The 17723-nt window shown below is 35.4% G+C and overlaps 1 protein-coding gene across 19 annotated transcripts in view; it reads right to left on the bottom strand.

Annotated features, from left to right (window-relative positions):
• Positions 1 to 17723, bottom strand: part of ANK3 (ankyrin 3) — a 567956-nt gene that overhangs the window by 144785 nt on the left and 405448 nt on the right. For all 19 annotated transcript variants that reach the window (XM_016127609.2, XM_016127607.2, XM_036222256.1 and 16 more), the window contains one exon: positions 9773 to 9871. In XM_016127609.2, coding sequence (XP_015983095.2) covers positions 9773 to 9871 — 99 coding nt within the window. The remainder of the gene's footprint in view (positions 1 to 9772; positions 9872 to 17723) is intronic.

The following is a 17723-nucleotide window of genomic DNA, read 5'->3' as shown; positions in this document are numbered from 1 at the left end:
TCAATCATCATCATAGTTGTGCGGTTCTTAATAGGGCATCATTATTTTGAATTCTTCTCTTTGCCCCCTCCCATTTCCCTCTTTATTCTCAAAGGTTTTTGCACTCTGGGCCATGTGGATTAGAATTACAGAGTTAGGCCTTTCTATCATACAAGGGAAGAAAGACTACTGAAGCAAATGCTAGGTGGGAAAGAAGACTTAGGGAGTTAATGAAGGAGAAAGTTATTCACTTAAAATTATTTAAGTGGCCCTAAACCCTGTGGAGTTTTCGCATACCCCAGCTAATATATTCCCTGACTTGAAGATTCTGTGGTTGATAATACCTACCCCAAAGAAAGTCACATTTTAAAATACATCAAAATGTGAATCACTGTATTCAAATCACTTTCTAGATCATGTGAGATCTTGAAAGTAAGCCTAATTATCCTAATGTATAATCAATAAAGTACAATCCTATTTTTAAACTACTAGCTAAATCTCGGAATTAAAATTTCTTAAAAACTGAAATGTGAATCACAAACATTACAGGACCTGATTTGAACATTCTTTAAGCATGTTTAAATACTGTGCCATTTATGCTGATTGAAAACATTTGCTCTGATAAACCAAAAAACACAATATAACAATCTTTCAAGTTGGAAACAGCATTTTGCTAATAAGATCAAATAAAATCTGAGAACAAATAAACACCATGATGTATTAATATCTTCCCAATAAGGTAAAACCTGAAAATATTTGAAGGAGAAATCATATGATAATCACATCTACCTTCCAATACAAGGAAAAATTTCACATTCTCTGAATGTGATTATCTTTTATGAACTTAAAGGTCAAATTCAATTTTTCATTTTCTCATAAGTAGTTTCTAAGACATAAGAGGTGACAGAAGATATGCAGACATTTTCAAACTATACAGAAAAATAATTATTTTAACCCAACTCATTTATCCTTGAAAAAATCTTCCCCAAAGCAAAATGCTACATTTGGAACGCAAAGTGTTTGGCTAAAAGCAAAATCTACCTCAACACCATTATCCTTTGAAATATACTGTTCCTTACAGATATACATTTTTGCTGATTTTATCTTTAAAAAAATTAGAATTATGGAAAATTTCAAACACATCTGGAGGCCGAATTGCTACTTTACTAAAGTAGTAAAGTAGGCCAAATAGTGTAATGTCTTTAGGTATCTGGTGCTTAGCGTCAACAATTGTTGCCTCATGATCTATCTTGATTCATTAATATTTTGACCTTTTTTTCTTGTATTTTTCTGAAGCAAATTCAAGACGTGATAACTTTTGCCCTCACAATTACCCCTGTACAGAAGGTATAATCTTTATTTTATAAATGATACCTCTAAGATTCAAAGAAGTTAAATTAGTCAGGCTGAATTCAGAACTAGGCCCGTGCTGACTGTGCAAGACAATCAAGGGATGTCTTGGGAGGAGTTATTGGACAAAGACCCTCTGCTCAAACTTTCAGCCACACTTAACCTTCCTTTGTCTACATTTTGAAGCTGCTACCTCTGACCTTTTGTGTTTGTTTATTAAAAACTTAACGGGATCTAGAGCGTCAGTTAGGAAAGGTGACCTTTTTTCATCAGTGAAGGAACTGTGAAGTGCTATTGTTTTAATCGTTATTCCTTTTATCACTTTCTTTCAATGATGAAGTCTGCTAGCTCCTCAAGGTGACACATCAGTTCCTCCAAAGAACTACCAACAGCTCTTTCAATTGTAGTCTTACTTGCAATATTTTTAACATTGATTACAAGTGGCTGATGCCTTTGGACCTTCTGCAAATGCGCTCTGGCACTTTTCAAAGGTGTATGGTTCTTCAAATAGCCAGAATCCCGGCAGGAGAGATGCCTCATCAGGAAGCTGTACAAGATGTCATGACTGCCTGGCTGCACAGTCAGTGCCAGCCTGGCCGTTGGGACATTCACAGGTCAGTGGAAAACTAATACCTAGCTTTAACGTAAGATCTTTAATTAGCATCACCGTTTTTACAGTCACGAAGACAGGGACATGACCAGCTGATCCACAGTGAGACTGAAAAGTACCTGCCATTTAGTGATTCACACTTAATTTGGTTTAAAAAAAAAAAAAAAGAAAAATTAGCAGGCATTGACTTAATACTGATTTTGGGAGCAAAAAAAAAATTTAAATTTTAAACTAATTTCTTTCACTTTGAAATAGGTGTGGCTTAGCATTCACTTTCTTGAAGCACTGTTCTGATTATGATACTGTGTGTTCAAGAGATCTTTGATAACTGTCACTCATTCCTCAGCCAAATCTAAATTCCTCAGGTTAGAATTTAAAGTCTTCTAACAACAGTCATGGCTATACTTGGCCTTCCTCTATTCCTTTCACATCTACTTCAATTAACAAACTCTTTGTAGTATCTGGCAAAAGACTCTCATTTTCTTGTTCCTCTGCTTTGCCCATACTTCATTTACCTGGAAGTTTCCTTCCCACTTTCTCCAAGATCCAAATCATTACTGTTTTAAAGAATAGTGTTTCTCTGAATCCTTATCCAAAATTGGACATGACTATTTTATATTTAGGACCCCTGTCTTATTTTACTGGTACTTCCTTTGGGGAACCTATAGCTTTTTATCTGGTATTTGGGGGCATGTATTATCATTTCACCCAATCTGCTTCTGAGGTAATTGAATATTATGTCCATGAAAGCTGCTTCATAAAAATGACTGAGTGAATAAATAAATTTTTGGTTTAGTCTTTTAAAAGTGTTGTGTAGTTAGTTGGTTAAAAATTCCTTTCCTTGTTATCCTTTTTGTTTAAGACTAGACACATTTTATACTTCAGAAGTACTATAAAAATAACTTGTCCTTCCTTCCAGAAAAATAAAATTCTCAGTAGAGAATTTGTAAATTAGGATTAGACTAAAGAATATGACTCAGTCATATTCTCAGAATAAGAAAATAAGAAAAATATCAGAATATTTGTTCTAAATAAGATTTGTTTTTTAAAATTCAGAATACTTTAAGTTTAAAAAATTGCAACTGTGAATATTGTGCTTTACAACATACCAGTGAACTATGTAAGCTTTTTAATTCCTTGAAATTAGAGCAATCATTTTCCAATAGAAAATAAGAATTCTGACCTACTCCTAACCCCTAGAAATTTACAACTAGTATACAGTGTCGCTTAGAATGGGTCCTGGGCCAAAAAGCAGTTCACTTGCATACAACAGCGTCAACCTCCAGCTGAAAAATGCTTGACAAAGGCAATTATTGGGGCTCAAGGGAGGCAGCCTCAAGAAAGGCAGCATATGCAATTGGGCAGGAGAGAAAGAGAGAGGTATGCTGAGTTGCCATAGTAACATTATGGGAGGGAAATGAAATTGCATGGAGTAATTTTTTCCCCAATTCCCCTGATTTTTAAAGCACTAACATAATGGACAAGTATTCCCTTGGGCAGAATTCTGAAGCGATGCAAACTGGCTAGGCCAGATCTCATATTTCATTTCAGTGACGGCGATCTCATTAGCGAGGTGGGGAGCTGCATCGTGCTGGTTGTACAAAATGCTCTCCTGTGTTTACTAACAGTAAAACGTTGCACACTTGAAGGTCAAAAAGACTTTTTGTCAGGTCTGTTCTTTTCTGAAAAGTATGGACCAAAGCATTAAGGCATCATACCTAGGAATACTGAATATGTCCTTAACAGGTTGAAATTAGCTCAAAGCTAATTCATACTGAAATGACACAAATTCATGACTTGAGAAATACTTTCAAAAAGAGAAATTTATCTGAATGTGTATCCTCTAGGTTCCTTTTGTTTCTTTCTCCTAAGCAAAAAGCTCACTGTAGAGAAGGAAAAGGAAATCCAACAGAGAGAACTCAATAGATATACACTTTTTTCTGTATCCTGGACATGACACAGGATATGACATTTAATTAAAAACTGAGGAGAGTTATGATGACAGTCAAGGATAAAGGGGATCAATTACAGTCTGAAAGCTATTCTCATATCTGTGTTTTTCACTAGAAATCCTGACTGCGTTGTCATTTTGTGAATGTTATGTTGTTATAGATTGGCCTAAGTGGAAGTGAAATAAAAAATTTTGAAACCCCTCTATTGTCACAGGTGCTTTACATTTGTGATCTTATTGAATCTCTATGAAATTCATAAGCATGGCCTCAGAAGTTCCACTTACAGTTTAGAAAGCTGCACTAGAGGATTAATGTGCTAACCTGAGGTTACATGCAAGTAAATGTTTGGAATTAGAATTTAACCTCAGGCTTACCTCGGTCGGAGGGATCGGATTCCTTCTACTATACCAAGCCATTTCCTTTTAAAATCAAGAATTCATTTCTGCCATTTATATATAAAAGGGAGAAATACCTCTTCCTCGTTTTTTTCCTTGTTGTCCTGCCATATACTCTATATGTTTAATATTAAACTAAGTAAGAATCCTGTTGTTCTTCCTGCCTAGAAAACTACAGCTTTCTCTCTGATCTGTTGTTTTTTTTTGTTTTTTGTTTTTTGTTTTTTTGTCCCTCCTTTCTTGTTTTTTTTTTTGGGGGGGGGGTTGAGTGTTATTTAGTATTCTAATCATTGAATGATCATATATAACATTGGCTATCTCCTAGTTTGGCTTATAAACTAAATCTCTTATTAGTAGTTACCCTAGAGATTACAGTATATATCCTTAAGTTATCACAGTCTAAACAATATTATATTATTCATTAAATTATATTATTAGTTATATTATTGATATATTGATTACATATTATATCATTATATATTAAAATATTATACCACTTCATATATAATATGAGAATTCTGGAATATAATTCAATTTACACTATCAGTTTAATCTTTTGTGCTATATTTTATTCCCACATGTATTATCAACCTCGTAATAGATTGATAGTTTTATTTAAACAATCGACTGAAACAATTTAATAAAAAGTATTTTATTTGCTTATTATTTCTAGATCTTTTCTCCTTTATTTAGATCCAAATTTCCATCTACTATCATTTTCCTTCAGACTGAAGAACTTTCTTTAGTATTTATTTTAGTGTGTATCTGGTCGCAATAAGTTCTCTCAACTTTTGCTTATCTGAAATTGTCTTTATTTTGAATTTATTATGGAAATATATTTTTACTGGATATAAATTCTAAATTGACAGGTATTTTTCATTCAGTACTTTAAAGATGTTACACTGTCTCCTGACCTTCAGTGTTTCTTATGAGAAGTCAGATTATATTCTCATCATTGGTTTTACATTAACAATATAACTTTTTCTCTGATTGCTTAAAATTTTTTTCTCTATCTGATTTTCAGAAGTTTTAGTATGATATGCCTTTGTGTGATTTTCTTTGTATTTATCCTCCTTGGAGTATGTTAAGTTTCCCAGATCTTGGAGTTGCGGTTTATGATTGAATTTGGAAGTAAACACATATATCATTTCTACTTCATCCTCTTTATCCTCTGCCTCTTGGACTCCATTGTATGTATTTAATTAGTTTGCTCTTATTACACAGGGTGTTGACACGTTGTTCATTTGATTTCAATCTTTTTGCTTTCTGTGTTTCAGTTTAATAATTTCTATGACTTGCCTCAAAGTTTCACCTCTTTCTTCTTTGCATTCAACTTGCTTTTTATCACATTCGAGTAATTCTTAAAATTTCAGATAGTGTGTTTTTCAATTCTAGAAATTCTGATTCTTTTTTAAAAAAGGACCAGATATTTCTTCTGAAACTCTTCACCAATTATATCTGTCTTTTCCTTCAGATTATTTAACATGTTTATCATACTTATTTTAAAGTCTGCTAATTCCATATCTCGGTCAGCTGTTACCTTTTACCTAACTTTTCTTTTTAGTGTAAGTCACAATTTCTCTTACATATAGAAATTTTTTAAATTACATAATAAATATTGTGAGCAATATATTAGAAAGACTCTGGGACTTGTAGGGGCTTGGTTTTAGGTTTTTAATGGTAGATCTATTTCAGCTTGTTCTTATTCTTAGAGTGATTCTTTTAGTCTTGGGGCATACGCATAACTCCTAAGATGCAGTCCTTCCAGAGGTTCAATAAAAAGCCAACAATATTTACCAAGCCTCTCTGACATGGCAATTCTGTCTCTCTTACAGCAGGTAGCTGCTAAACTTTCTTCTATGTGTTTAATCTTTTAGCTGTTACTTTCCGCTGGCCTCCCTGAAGTTTTGCCCTGCATATGCACAGTTCAGGAGTCAGTCGAGAATTGTGAGGGGTTTACATATTAATTTTAGTACTACCCTTTGTGGTTTCCACTTTTCAGTGATTTTCCCACTGAATATCCAGCCACTGTCACAGCTCCAAACTTGATTCTCTCTCCTCCAGCCATTAATCCGACAATGGATATTAGTGTTCATGTCCTGGCTATTGTGAATGATGTTGTAACGAACATGGGAGTATAGATATCTTTTCAAGATAGTGATTTCATTTCTCCTTTGGATATATACAGGGAAGAATTGGCCTTTATTGAAATGTTCCAAAACATGTTGGAAATGCGGTTTAAATGCTGTATTAAAGCTCTGTCAACAAATCAATAAATATCTAGCGGATTTTTTTTTTTTTTTTGCATAAACCAGTTGGTGCTTTTTCTTTAGTATTATTTTTTATTAAAAAATCCATCTTGACTTTCACAGCAACTATTCTTAAAGTTACAGTATCGGTGCCCTACCAGCTGGGGGAGCTTGTGAAATCACTGGGAACAACTCCTTCTCTGTACTCAGTGGGAAACTGAGACTCAGGAGAGTGAACTTTCCTAAGGTCACGATTTCATCACTTGCTAGTCACACTTAAGACCAGAGATCAGGCACTAGGGTCAAATAAAATTCACTCTCATCCTGCCTTTCCAGCTGGTAAGATCTTCCTCTGACCAACTAAATTACTCTGGCCACCACTCAAGTATACTTTGTTGAATGAAATGAAAGGGTTCTAAGGGTCTGCTTTATTAGGTCAACAACCCACACAGGGAAGAGGGCAAGAGAACAAGGTCCCTCAGAGCGCTGGCATCTGAGGTGAAGTCCAGAGTTGTTTTTCTGTCTCCACACATGGGCGAGACTGGTGTGCTCCAGGTCAGATTCTTGATGTGACAAGGCAGCCACTACAGTAGTAAGTAGCTGGTAGGGGATGGATTAGTAGAAAACAATATCTATTTTCTCAAGAGGCACTGGATTGGGTCATTAAAACTTGTATTTATGAAAAATTTTGCTTTGTTTTTAGGCTTTTCCCTAGAACTTTTTGACATTTTAGCTGGCTCCCTTCCTTTCACCCACGCACTCGATCACTAGTCAGTCCTTTCAGCAGGAGAAAAGGGAAGCTTTGATGAAGAGAACACAAAATAGTTTACATATTTTGGGCATGTACTACACTTTCTTCCATAGAGTCTGCTAGGAATTGTCTGTGCCTGGTTGACATCCCATCCCCACTCCACTCCACACGGGACAAAAACAAAAAGAATGACAGGCTTTTCTGTTCTGTTTCTGCAAGTCTCCCTCACATTCGCACGTTGCTCACACAACACAGGAGAAAAGGAAATCTGAATGGATACTAAAAAGAAGTCTATATCTTGTTTAAAACAAGATAGCCTTTCAGAGCACAGAGGCAAAGTGTCACAGAAACCAAGTTGCACATTGAACTTGACATTATTTCATATCTCTGACACTTTTGTCCAGAAGAGTTTCTGTGTTTTTATCCTGGCCCTCCCCTGTAACACTATATGCCCCATAAAGATGGGGCCTGAATTTCCTATGTACCTTTTCTCTTCTCATTGTACTGAACACAGCAAGTGTTTGATAAATGATGCAAAATGCCTGACAAGTTATTTTTCTGTTCTGGTAATTGAGGACTGTGTCAAGAGAGGGAGAAATAAGGTAATTTCTAATCCACATGCCACTAAAACCCCAGTTGGATGGATATGCAGAAAGAACTCTTCTAGCGTCTTTTTCCAGGTTGGCTGCAGTATCCCTCACTTCTCTTCACAAAGATTCTCCCTATTTATAAATTATCCTTTAGCTTATCGCGATGATCAAGTGGCATACTCAATGCATCTCTTAGTCCTTACGACCTCTTTAAATAGCCTATACTTAGCAGAAGATTCCCTGATATTTACAGGAACAGTTCCAGGATTCTTCACATACTGGTAATTGCTTCTTATTATGAAAATGTCAGTTCAACAAGATAGAATTACCATATGATCCAGCAATTCAAAGTCACTTAAGGAAGATCTTTCTCAATTTACTTCCCCAGCCAGATAGTCTTTTAGGGATCAACCTTCACTTCTTTCACTCCTCCTTTCTAGAAAGTTTGTTTCTTTTAAGGTAGATACATGTTTTTATGCTGCAGTAATCATCAAGGAAAAGTAGTCTGGATCTTCTGTCAAACACTTATGTCTGGGCTGCCTTAGGGCCTTAATATAGGAGAGAGACCACCTATTAGCTTCATGAGGGTAAAGTGTCTGTCTTGTTCTATCACCCAGCTATGTCCGGCCCACAGCAGTCACTCAGTAATCATTTTCTGGTTGAGTGAATAAATGTCAGTGAAGGAGCAACAGGAATCCAGTTCTGGTTACCAGGTCAGTTTTAGAAACATAGGGGTCAGGATTTGTGAGGGAAAGAGCACAGAATTGTGGGAGGTACAACCTCAAGACATTAAAACTATCCGAAGCCCTTAGTTAGGTGGATGCTTATGGTGAGACCTTTTTATGAGCTTTGCTCTTGCTCATACACCATAACAAACACATGAAACATTGAAAGAAAATCCCTCGGTTAGACGTTTAGTGCTAATTAGAGCTCCGAGTTACACTAGCAATGGTTGGGACTTATTTCTGGACCACTTCACACTGGCACAGTTTACAAACATTAGCTTGATCTTACAACAATGCTACATAGTGACCATTAATTGTCTTTATTCTGAGAGAGAGAAATTACACGCAGAGGGTTAAACAGTCTACTTAAGTCAATTAGTTTAGCTCAGAATTTGGGGTTCAAGCTTGATTCTAAATCTCAGTTCTCTCCCCACCTCACAGTGTATTACATCAAATAAGCAACATTCCAAACACCTAGCTAGATTTGGGTGTGTGTGTATTTTTTAATTTAATTGTGGTATAAAACACAATATAAAATATAAAATTTACTCTCGATCATTTTTAAGTATATGATTCAGCAGTGTTAACTGTATTCATATTGCTGTGTAACATCCCTGGAACTTTTTCTTCTTGTAAAACTGAAACTCTATGCCCACTGAACAATAGCTTCCCATTTTCTTGTCTCCCAGGCAACCACCATTCTACTTCCAATTCTGTTGGGTATATACCCAGAAGTGGAATTGCTGGATCATATGGTAGTTATATTTTTAGTTTTTTAAGGAATCTCAATACTGTTTTCCACACCAACTACACCATTTTGCATTTCTACCAGCAATGCACAAAGGTACACAGATTCCTTTTAGTATCCAACTGACTGAAAGGATCAGTTTGCAGTGACGAGTAGTGATTAAATTCTTGAAAATTAACTAAAACGCTAGGTCTTAGAACTTAGCTTCTATAATTAAAGCCGTGCACTATTTAAACATGTATTAAACATTTATAAATATAGACCATTATCCCATTCTAAGGAGAAAGTTGCCAGTCATTTTCCAAGAGACTATAACAAATGAAGCAAAAATAAATCCAGTGTCAAACCAGTGCAAAAGTTTTAGAAAAAGTGTTTGTACTTCCTGAAAATAAGCATAAGCATGCACATAAATTGCGCTCCTACCCGCGTTTTGGCATCAATTTTCGCTCCTCGGTCAAGCAGTAGTTTCACCATGTTGGCATTTCCTCTTTTTGATGCAACATGTAAAGGAGTGATGTCATTCTGTGGAAGAAGAGAAGAAAAGTATAGTTTCTGTATCTTCAGTTCAACCAAAACACTGTTTTCTAAAATGCCCCCAACTTATTTTCATTCTTTGTATTTTTATAGAACACTGTGAACGGTATGCTTTAAATATTTCTCTGAACAGTCATTGTCTTCAGAAATAGACCCCCAAAAGATATGAATTTTAGGAGACACTTTGTGGGGTGGAGTCCAAGTTTATTTTATCTACTTCAGGTGATTATTTTTATTTTATTTTTTCTGTTAAATCCTGCACCTTTAATATGTTTTCCTGTAAGTTTGTGTGATACATATTGGCTAATGAGTAGCTAACTAAGAAACAGCTGATTAAGTCAGCACACACTGAGGTAAAGCAGCATCATGTCAGAGCCTTGCCTGGGTTCATATGAGCACAAGATGTCAAAGAGAGACAACAGTAACTCCAACTGGGAAATCTGTCAGTACTGTAATAGTCACTGTGCTTCCCATGTACACTGGGCTAAAATATGTTCACAGGCATTTGTTAATCTCACAGAAAACACTATGTTGTTGTTGTTGTTGTTGCTGTTTTTAACTACTATAGAGGAACAGCCATATGTTAGGACAATATGAAATTCCAATCATGATCTCTTTAAATCCATAATTCCTCCTCCATGCTTCTTTACAGGTGCTATGGTTATTCCCAGACTGCCAAGGAAATAGGTGTATATATGAAAAACATTCTCTATGTTGGTTCCTTATTCTGTGTAGCAGCAGTATGAGTTTAAAAGTTGTTCACAAAAATCAATCACATGATAAATGAACTAGGGTCAAATGAAGTTACATTTTTGTTGTTTGATAGCAGATAAAATATTTGCCACCAGGTATTGATCATTCTCTATATGTTAGGCACTGTGCTGAACTCGTTCAATTCTCGCGATCCTCACAATGTCATATACAGTCTGAATTATAAAATGCCCATTTTACAGATGTAGAAACAACTAGTAAAACCAGTATTCAAATTGAAATCTGACATAAACTCATGGTTTAAAAAGCACTTTAAAATGAAAATTTTCAAATAGACACAAAGTTTGAGAGAAAAGCATAAAGAGCTTTATGCACTTACTCATCACCCTGTTTTAAAATTATCATTTCTCTTATCCTATTTTTTCTTGTTGAAGGAGTTGAAGGAGAAAAAAATTCTAGGAATCTTATTCTATTCGAAAGTACTACAATTTAATTGTCTCTAACAAATAAAGATGTTCTTAAAAAATCACAATATCATTATCATAACTAACGAAATACAAATAACTTTATAACACCAAGACCCTGGCAATGTTCAAATTCTCCCATTATCTCCAATAACCTCAGTTGGGTTGTTCAAGTTAGAACATCCATATCTTCTAAACTGAACTGTCCCTTCAGTATCCTTTAATCTACATAGGTGCTCTACTCTACCCTCTTTTCTCCATGTCCATATATTCATTGCAAAAAACAAAAACAAAAAACCTGGGTAATTTATTGTGTAGAATTCTCTACATTCTGGACTTGGTTGATTGTATCCTCATGGTGTGTAAGTTCAGCATGTTCACTTTGCCCTGTATTTTCTATAGACTTTTCTAGTCAGATGCTTTCAGCCATTATTCATTCTCCCATCTGAGGAACTCCTGATATCTCATTATTCTTAGTTACGAAAGTATAAATCAGTAATTAATTAAGTGAAAGAAGAAAGAGACCTGAGTAAAATAAATTTGTTTTGGTAATGCTGGTGGGGAGTGAACAGGACTAGTGTCATTGCTCTAGACCAGCGGTAGGCAAACTTTTTCTGCAAAGGGCCAGACAGCAAATGTTTTTGGCTTTATAGGCCATGCAATCTTTATTATAACCACTCAGCTCTGCCACTGTAGCACTAAAGCAGCTATACACAATATGCAAGGAAATGAGAGTGGTTCTGTTCCAATAAAAAACAGATGCTGGGCTGGAGTTGGCCTGGTGGCAGCGCTTTACTGACCTCCAGTCTAGACCTATGAGTTTAACAACGGAAGATTTTAACTGTATTTAACAGGTTACAAAAGAGTAAGTAAAACTATATGCTGTGCATTGTACATGCATTCATCTTCTTTGATGTGGACTATTTTTTGGTGTGAATGAAAGCTGGCAGAAGATAAACTTTTTCGTTATCTTGCTTGTTCCTGTCATCGGAGTATAAGCGTGTGTCACTCTAATGACCCAAGCAGCACAGTGGATGGCTTCAAGACCTGAGACAGCAGGTGTAGTGTCAGGCTAGGTCTGTAGGAAATAGTCTAACTGGAGACTTACTGAACCCAGATTGAGATATGACACATAGAGCTCATCACTTCCCTATGTGAGTCAGGGCTTAATGCTATTTCCCTTTAAAAATGTGCCCTTGCTTGGCTGAGAAGGACTTAATTAACCTTTATCACAAGTAGGCTAATTTTAGTGAGAGGAAGAACTCCATTTCTATTTTTGTTCTCTTCATGTACTCTCGGATACCCGTGTACTCATACGGCAGATGTGCAGATGTCAAAAAGGTGCCTGGAGTTTCTAACTCCCACATTTTTCTACACCTCTCCTATCCTTTTAGGGGAAATATTTTATATTTCCACAGCACTTAAAGTACTGTAAATGGCTTATACTACTTAATTTCATTTTATCCTCACAACAATCTACTGAAGCTAAGTATTGTTAACTCCACTTGACAGACAAATAAACTGAGGAACAGAACTGATGGGTAATTTGTTTATTTAAAAGGAAGCTAATCAGAGGCAGAATCAGAATTCAGTTCTAGACCCTCAGGCAGTGGTATTTTCATTTAGGGATCAAAATGCCTATGTAGAAAGACTATTGTTTCTTATCATTGTCAAACGGAGCTTCTGGATGAAACACACACTTTTATGTTCCCAAATCAGGTATGACTGATCTGTCAATCATAAACAAGTCTATATGACAGCAGTACCTTTGGACTACTCAGTGGGACATTTATATTTTGATTCCTCAGTTAACTAATAAAAACACACAAGGCCTGGTGCTACAGTTCCACTGTAGAGTGAGCAACAAAATTATGGAATGCAAGCATATCAAAAGAGCCCAATGATGTTAGAGGAAAACAAGGACTTAACAGAATTCTTGTTTGCAGTTGGTTACATTTAAGTTTGTACATGCTTACTCGGATGCAATTAGGCAGGATATATGAAGCGCCTTCAAATCTATAACCATAGATATAAGGCAGAAGTTGACTGCCACGGTGGAAAGGGCAAAAGTGCTAGGAGAAACCTAGCTCTGATGTCTAGGCACACTCCCTAACACTGAAGCTGAGACACGTGAAAGACTCTTAGCCCAGCCCAAGCCTAGCAGGAGCAGCAAGCAACAGTAGCCAACTGTGGAGGTCAGGCAGAAGCACGGTGAGAGATGTCCTTTGCACGACAGGTGAGCAGGGAAAGCTGAGGGTGGAGCATCAATGTCAAATGAAATTCGCCAACCTCCCCCTGCCCTGCCCCCTGAGCGTAAGGCAAAGGCAGCCCTCCTCTAGAGGAATTTAAAACTTGTGGTGTACTCAAAATGTAAATCCAGATCAACTCTCGACTAAATTGGCTCCAACTTTCACGTTTATAGCCTGACAGAAGATGAGGCATGCCTCTCTTCAGACAAAGATACTATTTACCTTGGTCTCTCCTGTTTTGCCATAATAGTCAGTATTCTATCTAGTGGGACAGGTGTACAACATGCATTAAAAGTTAGAGAATTTCAGCAAAGAGATATGGAATTTCTGAGTCAAAATGAAACACCTGATCAGAAAACCCACAATATCAGAAATTAATTCCTTCCATGGGCTCATCAGATTTCACACATCTGACTTAAAGTTATGTCAATATAAATGATCCAAACTGAAATACGAAAGGAAAAAATAAGAGTGGAAAACATCCAAGAGACGTGGGACAATATAAAACAGCTGACTAAAGTCGCATAAGGAGAAGAATGAGAAAATGAGCCAAAAGAAATATTTCAAGAGATAATGGTTAAGAATAATCTCAAAATAATGAAATATATTGAATCACACATCCAAGAAGCTCAGAGGACAGCAAGTGAGATAAACGATAAACAAACTCCACCAAGAGACACATTGGTCAAATTGCTAAAAATGAAAGAGAGAAAATCTCAAAGGCAGAAGAACAATGGACACATTTCCTATAGAGAACAAAGATAATATTGTTATTACAGGAGACTCCTTATCAGAAATTATGCAATCCTGAAAACAAATTAAGTGCCATCCTTATGTAGTGAAAATAAATAAATGTCAAATAAGAATTCTATGCCCAGAGAAAATATCTTTAAAAAATCAAGGAGAAATGAAGACTCTTTAAGATAACCAAAAGTTAAGAGAAGTCATTCTGAGAGGACCTGTAATACAAAAAAATGTTAAAGGAAGCTCTGTAGCCAGGAATTTGACACCAGACAGAAACTGAGACCTATACGAAGACATCTAGAAATGAAAAAAAAAAAAAAAAAAAAGAATGCGAATATAAAAGCTAATTGACTGTTTAAAACAAAAACATTTAACAATAAATTGTAGGATTTAAAATATATGCAAAAGTAAAATGTAAGACACTAACTGCACATAGATAGGGGAAGAATTAGAACTGTCCTATTGCCAGGTGCTCACACTATATGTAAAGTGATATAACTTTTGAAGATAGACTAATAAATTAATAATATAGGAAATATGCTACATTATTAAGTAAAAAGATAGAATGTGAAAAATATGCTCTCATTTTGATCCTTAAGTATATGTATATACACATTCTGAAAAGGCCGTAGAGAAATTGATCCAAATGTTAACAACATATCTCTCGGTGAAAATTACAGATGATTTTTTTGCAGGCTTCTCTAAAAAATTTCTATGCCTCTATTTGGACATTGTACAGTGAAAATATGGCTACATTTCTTTTTCATCATTACCTACTTTGCGGCCCACCACCATCTCTGTCTCAGCTCCCCCTTTCTTCCCTCCGATAGCCATGGAATGGTTTTACCTGCTCATTAACTTTCCTAACATCTAAACTTTAAGGACCCTTTTAAGACTGGAGACATCCTGAAGAATATAAATATATATTTTATTAATTTTTTCCCCATGAACATAGAAAATGGAGTAAGGCTAGAATTAAAGACTTGTGTTTTTCTGAGAAGAAACCTGAAAACTTGGATAAAAATGAATTCAACTTAAGAGTTTTGAAGCTGACCTGAATTTAGTGAAAACAAAAGTAAATGCTACTCTACTTTTGTATAAATTAGCTTTTGATAAAGTGTTTTTTCTAGCACCAAAGATATATTCAATGTGATGGAATACATTAACATTTCGGAAATTTTTGTTTTCTAACTGATGAGGACTTCTGAATTCTCTGTTTAATGGCCTATTCTACAGGTAAGGAAGAGACCAGGGAGGTAAAGTAATTGCCTAGAATCACAGAGCTTGAGGCTCGGCCGACACCCTGGGGTTCCCAATTCCCAGGCACAGTCCCTTTCCTTTCCCTAAGCTCGTTGGGCTCATTTAAAAATGACTATTTTCACCTCTAGCACAGAAGCATTTTATTTAACTTTTCCATTAAACTATTCAATGTAATCATTATTTACTTTAAAAAACTTAAAATGAAAATCTGATTAATCAACACCTCCTTCTCTAATATTTACGCCTCCTCCACCCTTTTTTGAAGATGGTGGATAAAGGCAAAAAAAAAAAGCAATGGCATATATACACACATACATTTTCCAAACAATGACAACAAAGGAAATTGGCTCTAAAAATATTATATAAAAGATTAACGCAATTTGTGTAAATATTAAAAATTTTAACTGAACAAAATTTCAGTACTCCAGCAGGTTTAATTCTCTCAAATTTATGGGCTGATAACCTAATCGAATGCTCCACAAAACAACATGGACCACTGCTGTGTCCCCTAGTGTAAGGATCTATATTCTCATTGTGCTTCCACTGCCAGCTCTCGTTTTTTTTTTTGTTTTGTTTTGTTTTGTTTTCAGTTTATTCATGTTCTCTTATGCTAATTTCCCTCTATCTTGATTATCTAATAAAACTTTTCATTTATAACCTACACTTCTGGAAGGCACTAATCACTGAAGTTGGGGAGTGAAAAATCTCAATTCAGAAGAACAAGTTTTATCTTCAACTTTTAGGGGCAAAAAAGCAACAGATAACCTAAAAAATAAGCTAAGATCTCTCTCTCAGGATATCTACAAATTTGGCATATTCCGTCATATTCTTCTACAGTAATATATATTGTATATTATATTATATTGTATGATGTTATATCATACAATGATCACTTTTTATAAGATCTTCTAACGCCAAAAATAAAAATTTTTACTATGCTTCCCAAACTATAAAACTGTGTTAGAAATGTAAAGATTTTTAATATGAGTTTAGGGAATTCGATCCTGGTTCTAATATTATTTCATTTCCATTTCTTAACATAAGTCTAGTAGAAAGCACATTTCATTGGCAAGAAGAAGATTAGGCCCTAAGTCTCACTTTTATATACCCACTTTCCTGACAAATGATATTGGAAATGTGCCTTGTCCTCTATAAACTTATATTTTCATTTGTATAATGGACAGAATGTCTCCAGTGACTCTATCACAAGACTGCCAAGAAGAGATACGAGATAATTCACAACAAAAGGAGAAAACTCACAAATATTCCATATCTCTTATTTCACATACACAACAGCTCTAGAAAGAAGTACTGGCTAGTTTTTTCCTTTACAAATGAAGAAACTAAAATTCAAAAAATAAAAATAACTTGCCCGAGGTCACGAAGCTGCCATAGTACTCTGGAGCCAGAATATTTAGGTTCAAATCCCAGGTTTATTCCACACTGCTTATGTAACCTTAAGGAAGTTTTACTTAACTTCTTTGTGTCACAGATTTATTATCTATAAAACCAGGCTAATAGTAGTATCTATATTATAGAATTGCATGAAGATTAAATGAATTAATAAGCATGGAGTCTTAAGAATGGTGCTTGGCATTTAGTAAACACTATAAAAGTGTTACCTATTACTATTCTTTTTATTACTTCTAGTATAGTATAGACATTTAAAAAAATCTCACCAAGACATTAGGAAAAATTGGGGTAGAAAGGACATGCAGACCTGAAATAATTGGTGACCTCTAAGAAGGTGCTAAAGCTGGCAGTTCTTGGGATGAATGCAAAAGGTGTTAGAGAAGCGTCAGCTCAGCACAGCTCAGTCTGTGGAAACTTCAGAAGGCCCGTGGCTCAGCAGATAGTAACAGAAAGGAAGGGGAAGAAGGATCAGGGCCATGGCTGATATAACGTGATAGGTATACGTGATGTGTAACATGATATACATGACAGGCCATGATAGAAACACGTGAATGTCATACTTTTAAAAACGGGTACTTGTAAGAAACAGCTACCTCTGCTGGAAAATGGTAGAATTGCTTGCCTACTATTTCTTAACCTCTCAGCTATTTCTGAAAAATTCAGCTGTGGGGGTACCCAAGTGGCTTTAGGAAATAATTACAAAAGCAAAATCATTTGGGCAACTCCACAAGAGAAATATGAGCCATTTCCTATCTTACTTGTAATAAAAGGCAGATTTTTCAATCTATGTAAATATATATAAAGGTTGGCTATTTCTGATCTCCACCTTTCTCTCCTTTAAAATGTCTGGAGAGGTTATCACTAAATCAAAGAGTAAGTGGATGATAGCACTCAAAACTTTTTTAGATAATGATTAAACAATATGACTATTTTTGTTTACTTCCCAAATAATTAAATGTTAAATTGAGAAGAAATCTGGTATCTTCTGTTAATTCTTAC

Source organism: Rousettus aegyptiacus, unplaced genomic scaffold (genome assembly GCF_014176215.1).
Source record: "Rousettus aegyptiacus isolate mRouAeg1 unplaced genomic scaffold, mRouAeg1.p scaffold_m13_p_6, whole genome shotgun sequence".
NCBI lineage: Eukaryota > Metazoa > Chordata > Mammalia > Chiroptera > Pteropodidae > Rousettus > Rousettus aegyptiacus.
The sequence above is the reverse complement of the archived record's forward strand: the minus strand, read 5'-3'. Positions and strand labels throughout refer to the sequence as shown.